The 14053-nt window shown below is 44.7% G+C and overlaps 1 protein-coding gene across 2 annotated transcripts in view; it reads left to right on the top strand.

Annotated features, from left to right (window-relative positions):
• LOC110496907 (protein FAM91A1) overlaps positions 1–14053 on the top strand; it is a 91521-nt gene that overhangs the window by 63486 nt on the left and 13982 nt on the right. For both annotated transcript variants that reach the window (XM_036953635.2, XM_090206851.1), the window contains one exon: positions 9287–9385. In XM_036953635.2, the coding sequence (XP_036809530.1) occupies positions 9287–9385 (99 nt within the window). The remainder of the gene's footprint in view (positions 1–9286; positions 9386–14053) is intronic.

The raw sequence follows: 14053 nt of genomic DNA, 5'->3' as shown, positions 1-14053 counted from the left end.
AGCCAACATGGAGCTTCTTGACCAAAGCAGAGACAGAATGACAACAAGGCTACAAGTGGACAACCTTCCTCTGGCTCACTGGCAGGTTTCAAATGGCACTCTATTCCCTATATAGTGCACTTCCCTGTTCCATATATAGTGTACTACTTTAGACCAGGAGTTCTACTAAGCTACAGTGCCTTGCGAAAGTATTCGGCCCCCTTGAACTTTGCGACCTTTTGCCACATTTCAGGCTTCAAACATAAAGATATAAAACTGTATTTTTTTGTGAAGAATCAACAACAAGTGGGACACAATCATGAAGTGGAACGACATTTATTGGATATTTCAAACTTTTTTAACAAATCAAAAACTGAAAAATTGGGCGTGCAAAATTATTCAGCCCCTTTACTTTCAGTGCAGCAAACTCTCTCCAGAAGTTCAGTGAGGATCTCTGAATGATCCAATGTTGACCTAAATGACTAATGATGATAAATACAATCCACCTGTGTGTAATCAAGTCTCTGTATAAATGCACCTGCACTGTGATAGTCTCAGAGGTCCGTTAAAAGCGCAGAGAGCATCATGAAGAACAAGGAACACACCAGGCAGGTCCGAGATACTGTTGTGAAGAAGTTTAAAGCCGGATTTGGATACAAAAAGATTTCCCAAGCTTTAAACATCCCAAGGAGCACTGTGCAAGCGATAATATTGAAATGGAAGGAGTATCAGACCACTGCAAATCTACCAAAGACCTGGCCGTCCCTCTAAACTTTCAGCTCATACAAGGAGAAGACTGATCAGAGATGCAGCCAAGAGGCCCATGTTCACTCTGGATGAACTGCAGAGATCTACAGCTGAGCTGGGAGACTCTGTCCATAGGACAACAATCAGTTGTATATTGCACAAATCTGGCCTTTATGGAAGAGTGGCAAGAAGAAAGCCATTTCTTACAGATATCCATAAAATGTGTCGTTTAAAGTTTGCCACAAGCCACCTGGGAGACACACCAAACATGTGGAAGAAGGTGCTCTGGTCAGATGAAACCAAAATTTAACTTTTTGGCAACAATGCAAAACGTTATGTTTGGCGTAAAAGCAACACAGCTGAACACACCATCCCCACTGTCAAACATGGTGGTGGCAGCATCATGATTTGGGCCTGCTTTTCTTCAGCAGGGACAGGGAAGATGGTTAAAATTGATGGGAAGATGGATGGAGCCAAATACAGGACCATTCTGGAAGAAAACCTGATGGAGTCTGCAAAAGACCTGAGACTGGGACGGAGATTTGTCTTCCAACAAGACAATGATCCAAAACATAAAGCAAAATCTACAATGGAATGGTTCAAAAATAAACATATCCAGGTGTTAGAATGGCCAAGTCAAAGTCCAGACCTGAATCCAATCGAGAATCTGTGGAAAGAACTGAAAACTGCTGTTCACAAATGCTCTCCATCCAACCTCACTGAGCTCGAGCTGTTTTGCAAGGAGGAATGGGAAAAAATTTCAGTCTCTCGATGTGCAAAACTGATAGAGACATACCCCAAGCGACTTACAGCTGTAATCGCAGCAAAAGGTGGCGCTACAAAGTATTAACTTAAGGGGGCTGAATAATTTTGCACGCCCAATTTTTCAGTTTTTGATTTGTTAAAAAAGTTTGAAATATCCAATAAATGTCGTTCCACTTCATGATTGTGTCCCACTTGTTGTTGATTCTTCACAAAAAAATACAGTTTATATCTTTATGTTTGAAGCCTGAAATGTGGCAAAAGGTCGCAAAGTTTAAGGGGGCCGAATACTTTCGCAAGGCACTGTATATGGAATTATTTTAAGAATGTCAAACCCATTTAGCCATTTGATTATGAATTTTAAGAGCCCTTGAAGTATTAAAAAATATATATATTTGATGAAAAATTGAATTGTATCTATTTGCCCATACAAATGCATTGAATAACAGATTCACTACATAGAACAACAGATATTATTGGCACTAAACTCTCTTAATATATAATTCACTTCATTTTTTAAACTGGTACCGGGGGACCTTCAGATGAGTCTTGTGTTTCTTGTGGGCGTCCTACAGCAAAACGTTCAACATGTTCGTTCGAGTCTCACCTTTCCATTTTAGTGTGTTGCCCACACTGTTGGGACGCTGCAGACAGAAGTTGGCAGGTCGGCTGTGCCGACTTCCGACGAGTCCCAGGACACTTGTGGGGGTCATAGAGCAAAACAGAGAACACCGTCGTGTTCGCGAGAGTCTCACCTTTCCATAGAGGGGCCAAACCGTTCGTTCGCTACAGACATTTTCGTGAGAAGACCGATTTTTGGGATGTCTCGTGGTCTGACAAACACCGCTCCAGAAGTGCGACATTGGCGTATGCGGCGCATCCAATGCAAAAGAACAGCCATCAGATAATGATAGCCATCAGTCTGGTTTAATGGTACCAGTAGCCATCAGTCTGGTTTAATGGTACCAGTAGCCATCAGTCTGGTTTAATGGTACCAGTAGCCATCAGTCTGGTTTAATGGTACCAGTGAGGTAATGATAGCCATCAGTCTGGTTTAATGGTACCAGTGAGGTAACGATAGCCATCAGTCTGGTTTAATGGTACCAGTGAGGTAACGATAGCCATCAGTCTGGTTTAATGGTACCAGTGAGGTAACGATAGCCATCAGTCTGGTTTAATGGTACCAGTGAGGTAACGATAGCCATCAGTCTGGTTTAATGGTACCAGTGAGGTAACGATAGCCATCAGTCTGGTTTAATGGTACCAGTGAGGTAACGATAGCCATCAGTCTGGTTTAATGGTACCAGTGAGGTAACGATAGCCATCAGTCTGGTTTAATGGTACCAGTGAGGTAACGATAGCCATCAGTCTGGTTTAATGGTACCAGCGAGGTAACGATAGCCATCAGTCTGGTTTAATGGTACCAGCGAGGTAACGATAGCCATCAGTCTGGTTTAATGGCACCGGCAAGGCACCGATAGCCATCCGTCTGGTTTAGTGGCACCGGCAAGGCACCGATAGCCATCCGTCTGGTTTAATGGTACCAGCGAGGTAACGATAGCCATCAGTCTGGTTTAATGGCACCGGCAAGGCACCGATAGCCATCCGTCTGGTTTAGTGGCACCGGCAAGGCACCGATAGCCATCCGTCTGGTTTAATGGTACCAGCGAGGTAACGATAGCCATCAGTCTGGTTTAATGGCACCGGCAAGGCACCGATAGCCATCCGTCTGGTTTAATGGCACCGGCAAGGCACCGATAGCCATCCGTCTGGTTTAGTGGCACCGGCGAGGTAACGATAGCCATCAGGCTGGTTTAGTGGTACCCGCGAGGTAACGATAGCCATCCGTCTGGTTTAGTGGCACCCGCGAGGTAACGATAGCCATCCGTCTGGTTTAGTGGCACCCGCGAGGTAACGATAGCCATCCGTCTGGTTTAGTGGCACCAGCGATGTACCGATAGCCATCCGCGTGGTTTAGTGGCACCAGCAAGGTACCGATAGCCATCAGTCTGGTTTAGTGGCACCAGCGAGGTACCGATAGCCATCAGTCTGATTTAGTGGCACCCGCGAGGTAACGATAGCTATCAGTCTGGTTTATTGGTACCCGCGAGGTAACGATAGCCATCAGTCTGGTTTAGTGGTACCCGCGAGGTAACGATAGTCATCAGTCTGGTTTAGTGGTACCAGTGAGGTAACGATAGCCATCAGTCTGGTTTAATGGTGTTAAGGTGTCACTGGAATTACTATCAATTATATATTAATTAAATCACTCTTATAAGATTCCTATTTGCATAAAATAGACAGAGACCAGTCAAAATTAGATAGTAGTATTTATTCTCGGAGCGCGCTGCCATGTAATCACGAACAACAGTTTATATACATAATATGACGTCATTGGTTCTAGAATGAATCTCCTCCTCTCGACCAAGACAAGCAGGTTCAAAAGTTCATTCCGACCTGCTAGCGCACACACACGACACACAATATAACTGAATTAACTCTTGACCCCTCACCATTATCCATCACCACTTAGCGGACAGTTCCAGTTAATGGAAAACCTGGGAAAGCACTCACTGCCTTATCTAAACATCCCAGAGCTAAGTTGCGTCTGTTCAACCATAGGTTAATTACCCTTTCTGCTTACTTTAAAAAAAACACTTCCAATCTTATCCAACCTGGCTGGAATGGTATTCATTTAATGTAATTACCCCCTGTTTCAGGCTCCACAATCCCTCACTTATGCATTCATATTGTTTATCAGATATAATAAAACAGAGTATAAGTTTACTTAGTTACAGTTCTATTTGAAATGGGGAGATTGTTTAGTCATTTGTTCATAAAATTCCTAACATAAGGTACCAGTGAGGTAACGATAGCCATCAGTCTGGTTTAATGGTACCAGTGAGGTAACGATAGCCATCAGTCTGGTTTAATGGTGTTAAGGTACCAGTGAGGTAACGATAGCCATCAGTCTGGTTTAATGGTGCCAGTGAGGTAACGATAGCCATCAGTCTGGTTTAATGGTGTTAAGGTACCAGTGAGGTAACGATAGCCATCAGTCTGGTTTAATGGTGCCAGTGAGGTAACGATAGCCATCAGTCTGGTTTAATGGTGTTAAGGTACCAGTGAGGTAACGATAGCCATCAGTCTGGTTTAATGGTGTTAAGGTACCAGTGAGGTAACGATAGCCATCAGTCTGGTTTAATGGTACCAGTGAGGTAACGATAGCCATCAGTCTGGTTTAATGGTGTTAAGGTACCAGTGAGGTAACAATAGCCATCAGTCTGGTTTAATTGCCGCGTTCCTGTTGCTAATTGTTTCTCTTATCATCATGATGTCACCCCAGCCTCCTGCTTCCTCTTACCTACAAAATATTGCGTTAAATATGTATTATAAAAGTTAAGAGTTAATTAAGAGGCGCATGTGCGTACCGATAGGATACATGGGGTGTCAGTACCTCCGTTTTGTACCGACAAACTGTGGTTCTATGTAGAAACCAGACCAACATATCCCCATGCAGCTGGGAGAGTGTGAGCGATCAGTTATGTACAACAGTGAACCAATCAGTTAGTAAAGTGGTGCGGTGACACAAATCTAACAAGGCATGACTTCCCTCAGAGGAAAAGACGAGGAACAACTTGGAGATGCAAGCGAGAGTAATGAACAGTTAAATACTATCAAGGAAAACATAGCTAAAATGCTCTCAATGCACACCAAAACAAACAAACTGTTAGACTCTGTTATTATAAAAGTAGATTCACTAAAAAGAAAGTAGAAACTATTGTGTGCATGAATGAACAAGACAAGGCATGTGCATGAATGAACAAGACAACAAAGTGTACCTTTTGGAAACAAAGCTGCAAATTTTAGAAGATGAATTGGACCAGCAAGCAAACAGAATGAGATGAAACATGAGAATATTGTCCTTACCGGAAGACGAGCAAGAAGGAGACCTTTCCAGCTACATTGTCAAACTAATGTCAGAGGAACTTGACGTGGGTATATCACCAGAAGATCTGAAACGATGCCATCAGATCGGGGTGAAACAGAGGAACGCTAAATTCCCACGCGTGGTAATCTTCAAACTGTGGAACTATCAGACCAAAATAAACATGAGTGCACAGGGGAGAAAGGAAATCAAAATCCACGACCGGTCCATTCGATTTGTCCAGGACCTGTCTGCTAAGCTGAGAGAGGGACACAAATAATACATTCCAATCAAACATTCAATGGAGGAAAAAGGAATTAAGTCTCAACTCCGCTTCCCGGCAGTGCTGTGGGTATGGAAGGTAATGCGCAGGATGGAATTCAGAAGTGTCGATGAAGCTCTAATCAAGCTACAAGAAACCTTTCCAGTTTGAAGGAGGAGAGTCCCCTGCTCTGAGAAGAAGACGAGGTAGGAAACCTTTCCAGTTTGAAGGAGGAGAGTCCCCTGCTCTGAGAAGAAGACGAGGTAGGAAACCTTTCCAGTTTGAAGGAGGAGAGTCCCCTGCTCTGAGAAGAAGACGAGGTAGGAAACCTTTCCAGTTTGAAGGAGGAGAGTCCCCTGCTCTGAGAAGAAGACGAGGTAGGAAACCTTTCCAGTTTGAAGGAGGAGAGTCCCCTGCTCTGAGAAGAAGACGAGGTAGGAAACCTTTCCAGTTTGAAGGAGGAGAGTCCCCTGCTCTGAGAAGAAGACGAGGTAGGAAACCTTTCCAGTTTGAAGGAGGAGAGTCCCCTGCTCTGAGAAGAAGACGAGGTAGGAAACCTTTCCAGTTTGAAGGAGGAGAGTCCCCTGCTCTGAGAAGAAGACGAGGTAGGAAACCTTTCCAGTTTGAAGGAGGAGAGACCCCTGCTCTGAGAAGAAGACAAAGTAGGAAACCTTTCCAGTTTGAAGGAAGAGAGTCCCCTGCTTTGAGAAGAGGATGAATTTGAAAAACATTATGTGCGCACTACAGTTATGGCCAAAAGTTTTGAAAATGACACAAATATGAATTTTCACACAGTCTGCTGCCTCAGTTTGTATGATGGCAATTTGCATATACTCCAGAATGTTACTCCAGAAAGTCCCTCTTTGCCATGCAAATGAACTGAATCCCAAAAAACATTTCCACTGCATTTCAGCCCTGCCACAATAGGACCAGCTGACATCATGTCAATGATTCTCTCGTTAACACAGGTGTGAGTGTTGACGAGGCTGGAGATCACTCTGTCATGCTGATTGAGTTCGAACAACAGACTGGAAGCTTCAAAAGGAGGGTGGTACTTGGAATCATTGTTCTTCCTCTGTCAACAATGGTTACCTGCAAGGAAACACGTGCCATCATCATTGCTTTGCAAAAAAAGGCCTTCACAGGCAAGGATATTGCCGCCAGTAAGATTGCACCTAAATCAACCATTTATCGGATCATCAAGAACTTCAAGGAGAGTGGTTCAATTGTTGTGATGAAGGCTTCAGGGCGCCCAAGAAAGTCCAGCAAGCGCCAGGACCGTCCCCTAAAGTTGATTCAGCTGCGGGATCGGGGCACCACCAGTACAGAGCTTGCTCAGGAATGGCAGCAGGCAGGTGTGAGTGCATCTGCGCGCACAGTGAGGCAAAGACTTTTGGAGGATGGCCTGATGTCAAGAAGGGCAGCAAAGAAGCCACTTCTCTCCAGGAAAACATCAAGGACAGACTGATATTCTGCAAAAGGTACAGGTTAAAATATCAAAACAAACTCTGAACCAATTACATTAATTTGGTGACAGGTTGAAAATCCTTAAACATGTATTAGCTCCTAATATTAGCTTGCACCTGCTAGCTAACGTTAATTTGTCCTATTTAGCTAGCTTGCTGTTGCTAGCTAATTTGTCATGGGATATAAACATTGATAGGTCTTAAACAAAGCAAATATGGGTAGGTCTTATCCAAAGGAAATATGGATAGGTCTTATCCAAATGAAATGTGGATAGGTCTTATCCAAAGGAAATATGGAAGGTCTTATCCAAAGGAAATATGGATAGGTCTTATCCAAAGGAAATATGGGTATGTCTTATCCAAAGGAAATATGGGTATGTCTTATCCAAAGGAAATATGGATAGGTCTTATCCAAAGGAAATATGGGTATGTCTTATCCAAAGGAAATATGGGTATGTCTTATCCAAAGGAAATATGGGTATGTCTTACCCATATTTCCTTTGGATAAGACATACCCATATTTCCTTTGGATAAGACATACCCATATTTCCTTTGGATATGTCTTATCCAAAGGAAATATGGGTATGTCTTATCCAAAGGAAATATGGGTAGGTCTTATCCAAAGGAAATATGGATAGGTCTTATCCAAAGGAAATATGGATAGGTCTTATCCAAAGGAAATATGGGTATGTCTTATCCAAAGGAAATATGGGTAGGTCTTATCCAAAGGAAATATGGGTATGTCTTATCCAAAGGAAATATGGAAGGTCTTATCCAAAGGAAATATGGGTAGGTCTTATCCAAAGGAAATATGGATAGTTCTTATCCAAAGGAAATATGGGTAGGTCTTATCCGAAGGAAATATGGATAGTTCTTATCCAAAGGAAATATGGATAGTTCTTATCCAAAGGAAATCCATGAAGCCAAAGACCGCAAAAAGAATCAACAGGCCGTGGAAATAGCCTTCCAAAACGTTGTTCTCTCCTGGTGTCAGACACAGGAAGGGAAACAGGCCGTTGAAATAGCCTTCCAAAACGTTGTTCTCTCCTGGTGTCAGACACAGGAAGGGAAACAGGCCGTTGAAATAGCCTTCCAAAACGTTGTTCTCTCCTGGTGTCAGACACAGGAAGGAAAACAGGCCGTTGAAATAGCCTTCCAAAACGTTGTTCTCTCCTGGTGTCAGACACAGGAAGGGAAACAGGCCGTTGAAATAGCCTTCCAAAACGTTGTTCTCTCCTGGTGTCAGACACAGGAAGGGAAACAGGCCGTTGAAATAGCCTTCCAAAATGTTGTTCTCTCCTGGTGTCAGACACAGGAAGGGAAACAGGCCGTTGAAATAGCCTTCCAAAACGTTGTTCTCTCCTGGTGTCAGACACAGAAAGGAAAACAGGCCGTTGAAATAGCCTTCCAAAACGTTGTTCTCTCCTGGTGTCAGACACAGGAAGGAAAACAGGCCGTTGAAATAGCCTTCCAAAACGTTGTTCTCTCCTGGTGTCAGACACAGGAAGGGAAACAGGCCGTTGAAATAGCCTTCCAAAACGTTGTTCTCTCCTGGTGTCAGACACAGGAAGGGAAACAGGCCGTTGAAATAGCCTTCCAAAACGTTGTTCTCTCCTGGTGTCAGACACAGGAAGGTAAACCTCTTTTTAGTAATGCTCCAACTCAAGTCTCACCTGTCCAGCATCAAAGAAAACTAGGCTTTCCAACTAACATATGTTTTATTTTCCCACCTCTCTCCTGTCAAAATGCCCCTCCTTAGACTTGGACACACCCACTTCCTATAGCCACTCAAACCAGGAAGTGACAATGTCTAGGGACTGACCAGGGCGTTGGACCATTGTTAATACACACGGGAAACTGTTGAGCATGAAAAACCCAGCAGCACTACTACCATCATTCAAAGACACTTAAATATTGTGTCTTTCCCATTCGCCCTCTGAATGACACAGATACAATCCATGTGTCAAGGTTCAGTAACCTTTAACCTGACTCCTCCCCTTCATCTACACTGATTGAAGTGGATTTAACAGGTGACATCAATAAGGGATCATAGCTTTCACCTGGTCAGTCTGTCATGGAAAGAGCAGGTGTTCCTAATGTTTTGTACACTCAGTGTATAATGATTTGATATTGTCTATACAGGAGACAGTCATCTGGGAGGTGGGTTGGAGGCCAACAGCAGCACGGAGTCCTTTGAGCTGGTCACAGAGGACAACAATGGAGGAAAGCAAGCGGCAGAAGGTATAGTACAGTCTACTCAAACTAGGGGGCGATCTGAAATAGCACCCTATGTAGTGCACTACTTTTTTGAGAAGGAAAGCAAGCGGCAGAAGGTATAGTACAGTCTACTCAAACTAGAGGGCGAGCTGAAATAGCACCCTATTCCCTATGTAGTGCACTATTTTTTGGAGAAGGAGAAGGAAAGCAAGCAGCAGAAGGGACATGACAGTAGGGCTGTTTCTCAAAATGCGCGCTACTGTTCTCCGAGCACGCGAAGTGGAGCACCGGAGGGTTGGAGTGTGTTACACAGATGCGTACTCCGTTTGTACATATTTTTAAGCATCATTGAAAAGCTTCAACGGAAAGTATGCACAGAAATATGGCACAACCATGTAAAAAAAACGATGCAAAATGTATTGAAATCAAAATGTCCGCCATTATTTGGGCTGAAGCAACTCCAACTTCAGAGATTTTTCCCTTTCACATCACGTATGTTGTCTGACTTCAATATTGTAACATGATACGTTAATAAATACAGGCTGTGTAGGTTTAGTGAATGGAGAGGTCCAGTGTGAGGTTATACAGTAGACGGAGTGCTGCTCAGCGTGAGGTAATACAGTAGGGGGAGTGCTGCTCAGCGTGAAGTAATACAGTAGGGGGAGTGCTGCTCAGTGTGAGGTAATACAGTAGGGGGAGTGCTGCTCAGCGTGAGGTAATACAGTAGGGGGACTGCTGCTCAGCGTGAGGTAATACAGTAGGGGGAGTGCTGCTCAGCGTGAGGTAATACAGTAGGGGGAGTGCTGCTCAGCGTGAGGTAATACAGTAGGGGGAGTGCTGCTCAGCGTGAGGTAATACAGTAGGGGGAGTGCTGCTCAGCGGGAGGTAATACAGTAGGGGGACTGCTGCTCAGCGTGAGGTAATACAGTAGGGGGAGTGCTGCTCAGCGTGAGGTAATACAGTAGGGGGAGTGCTGCTCGGCGTGAGGTAATACAGTAGGGGGAGTGGGAGGTAATACAGTAGGGGGAGAGCTGCTCAGTGTGAGGTAATACAGTAGGGGGAGAGCTGCTCAGCGTGAGGTAATACAGTAGGGGGAGTGCTGCTCAGCGTGAGGTAATACAGTAGGGGGAGTGCTGCTCGGCGTGAGGTAATACAGTAGGGGGAGTGCTGCTCAGCGTGAGGTAATACAGTAGGGGAAGTGCTGCTCAGTGTGAGGTAATACAGTAGGGGGAGTGCTGCTCAGCGTGAGGTAATACAGTAGAGGGAGTGCTGCTCAGCGTGAGGTAATACAGTAGGGGGAGTGCTGCTCAGCGTGAGGTAATACAGTAGAGGGAGTGCTGCTCAGCGTGAGGTAATACAGTAGGGGGAGTGCTGCTCAGCGTGAGGTAATACAGTAGGGGGAGTGCTGCTCAGCGTGAGGTAATACAGTAGAGGGAGTGCTGCTCAGCGTGAGGTAATACAGTAGGGGGAGTGCTGCTCAGCGTGAGGTAATACAGTAGGGGGAGTGCTGCTCAGCGTGAGGTAATACAGTAGGGGGAGTGCTGCTCAGCATGAGGTAATACAGTAGGGGGAGGTGCAATGTGAGGTATTACAGTAGGGGGAGTGCTGCTCAGCGTGAGATAATACAGTAGGGGGAGGTGCAGCGTGAGGTAATACAGTAGGGGGAGGTAGAATGTGAGGTAATACAGTAGGGGGAGTGCTGCTCAGCGTGAGTTAATACAGTAGAGGGAGTGCTGCTCAGCGTGAGGTAATACAGTAGGGGGAGTGCTACTCAGTGTGAGGTAATACAGTAGGGGGAATGCTGCTCAGCGTGAGGTAATACAGTAGGGGGAGTGCTGCTCAGCGTGAGGTAATACAGTAGGGGGAATGCTGCTCAGCCTGAGGTAATACAGTAGGGGGAATGCTGCTCAGCGTGAGGTAATACAGTAGGTGGAGCAGTTCTCAGCGGGAGGTAATACAGTAGGGGGAGTGCTGCTCGGCGTGAGGTAATACAGTAGGGGGAGTGCTGCTCAGCGTGAGGTAATACAGTAGGGGGAGTGCTGCTCAGCGTGAGGTAATACAGTAGGGGTAGTGCTGCTCAGTGTGAGGTAATACAGTAGGGCGAGTGCTGCTCAGCGTGAGGTAATACAGTAGGGGGAGGTGCAGCGTGAGGTAATACAGTAGGGGGAGGTAGAATGTGAGGTAATACAGTAGGGGTAGTGCTGCTCAGCGTGAGGTAATACAGTAGGGGTAGTGCTGCTCAGCGTGAGGTAATACAGTAGGGGTAGTGCTGCTCAGCGTGAGGTAATACAGTAGGGGGAGTGCTGCTCAGCGTGAGGTAATACAGTAGGGGGAGTGCTGCTCAGCGTGAGGTAATACAGTAGGGGGAGTGCTGCTCAGCGTGAGGTAATACAGTAGGGGGAGGTGCAGCGTGAGGGAATACAGTAGGGGGAGGTGCAATGTGAGGTAATACAGTAGGGGGAGTGCTGCTGAGCGTGAGGTAATACAGTAGGGGGAGGTGCAGCGTGAGGTAATACTGTAGGGGGAGTCCTAACCCTTTACTATGTTCCAACGTTCATACAACTAGCTTACCACTTAAAATGTAGGTCTAATACATGGCAGTATACCAAATGGCACTCTATTCCCTTACATAAGGCACTACCTTCGACCAGGGCCCCTAGGGGCCTATTCACACCAGTATAGGGTTCCATCTGGGACTCAGGCATTGCCCCATTCTGAGTAGTATGATAGTGTGGATAACCTATTCTGAGTAGTATGATACTGATAGTGTGGATACCCTATTCTGAGTAGTGTGATAGTGTGGATACCCCATTCTGAGTAGTGTGGTAGTGTGGATACCCCATTCTGAGTAGTATGATAGTGATAGTGTGGATACCCCATTCTGAGTAGTATGATAGTGTGGATACCCCATTCTGAGTAGTATGATAGTGTGGATACCCCATTCTGAGTAGTATGATAGTGATAGTGTGGATACCCTATTCTGAGTAGTATGATAGTGATAGTGTGGATACCCTATTCTGAGTAGTATGATAGTGATAGTGTGGATACCCTATTCTGAGTAGTGTGATAGTGTGGATACCCCATTCTGAGTAGTTCGATAGTGTGGATACCCCATTCTGAGTAGTTCGATAGTGTGGATACCCCATTCTGAGTAGTATGATAGTGTGGATATTAGTCTCTTTGGAAGTGTTCTGATTCTCTGCCCTTCTCCAGAATTGTACACTCGTGCTTTCCAAAAGCATTGGATTAATGCAAGTATGGCTGGAGGGACTTTCTAACCTATTCCTGACACCATTCCATGTCTTTTAAATAGGGGCGAGTGTGGATACCCCATTCTGAGTAGTATGATAGTGTGGATACCCCATTCTGAGTAGTGTGGTAGTGTGGATACCCCATTCTGAGTAGTATGATAGTGATAGTGTGGATACCCCATTCTGAGTAGTATGATAGTGTGGATACCCCATTCTGAGTAATATGATAGTGTGGATACCCCATTCTGAGTAGTATGATAGTGATAGTGTGGATACCCCATTCTGAGTAGTATGATAGTGTGGATACCCCATTCTGAGTAATATGATAGTGTGGATACCCCATTCTGAGTAGTATGATAGTGATAGTGTGGATACCCTATTCTGAGTAGTATGATAGTGATAGTGTGGATACCCTATTCTGAGTAGTATGATATTGTGGATACCCTATTCTGAGTAGTATGATATTGTGGATACCCTATTCTGAGTAGTATGATAGTTTGGATACCCCATTCTGAGTAGTATGATAGTGTGGATACCCCATTCTGAGTAATATGATATTGTGGATACCCCATTCTGAGTAGTATGATAGTGATAGTGTGGATACCCTATTCTGAGTAGTATGATAGTGATAGTGTGGATACCCTATTCTGAGTAGTATGATATTGTGGATACCCTATTCTGAGTAGTATGATATTGTGGATACCCTATTCTGAGTAGTATGATAGTTTGGATACCCCATTCTGAGTAGTATGGTAGGTGGATACCCCATTCTGAGTAGTATGATAGGTGGATACCCCATTCTGAGTAGTATGATAGTGTGGATACCCCATTCTGAGTAGTTTGATAGGTGGATACCCCATTCTGAGTAGTGTGATAGTGTGGATACCCCATTCTGAGTAGTATGATCGTGATAGTGTGGATACCCTATTCTGAGTAGTATGATAGTGATAGTGTGGATACCCTATTCTGAGTAGTATGATAGTGTGGATACCCCATTCTGAGTAGTATGATAGTGATAGTGTGGATACCCTATTCTGAGTAGTATGATAGTGATAGTGTGGATACCCTATTCTGAGTAGTGTGATAGTGTGGATACCCCATTCTGAGTAGTATGATAGTGTGGATACCCCATTCTGAGTAGTATGATAGTGTGGATACCCTATTCTGAGTAGTATGATAGTGTGGATACCCTATTCTGAGTAGTATGATAGTGATAGTGTGGATACCCCATTCTGAGTAGTGTGATAGTGTGGATACCCCATTCTGAGTAGTATGATAGTGTGGATACCCTATTCTGAGTAGTGTAATAGTGTGGATACCCCATTCTGAGTAGTATGATAGTGTGTATACCCCATTCTGAGTAGTATGATAGTGATATTGTGGATACCCCATTCTGAGTAGTATGATAGTGTGGATACCCCATTCTGAGTAGTGTGGTAGT

This window comes from Oncorhynchus mykiss, chromosome 18 (genome assembly GCF_057628025.1).
Source record: "Oncorhynchus mykiss isolate SJ-2025 chromosome 18, ASM5762802v1, whole genome shotgun sequence".
Taxonomy (NCBI): domain Eukaryota; kingdom Metazoa; phylum Chordata; class Actinopteri; order Salmoniformes; family Salmonidae; genus Oncorhynchus; species Oncorhynchus mykiss.
Note: the sequence above shows the minus strand (reverse complement) of the source record. Positions and strands in the feature narration are given on the sequence as shown.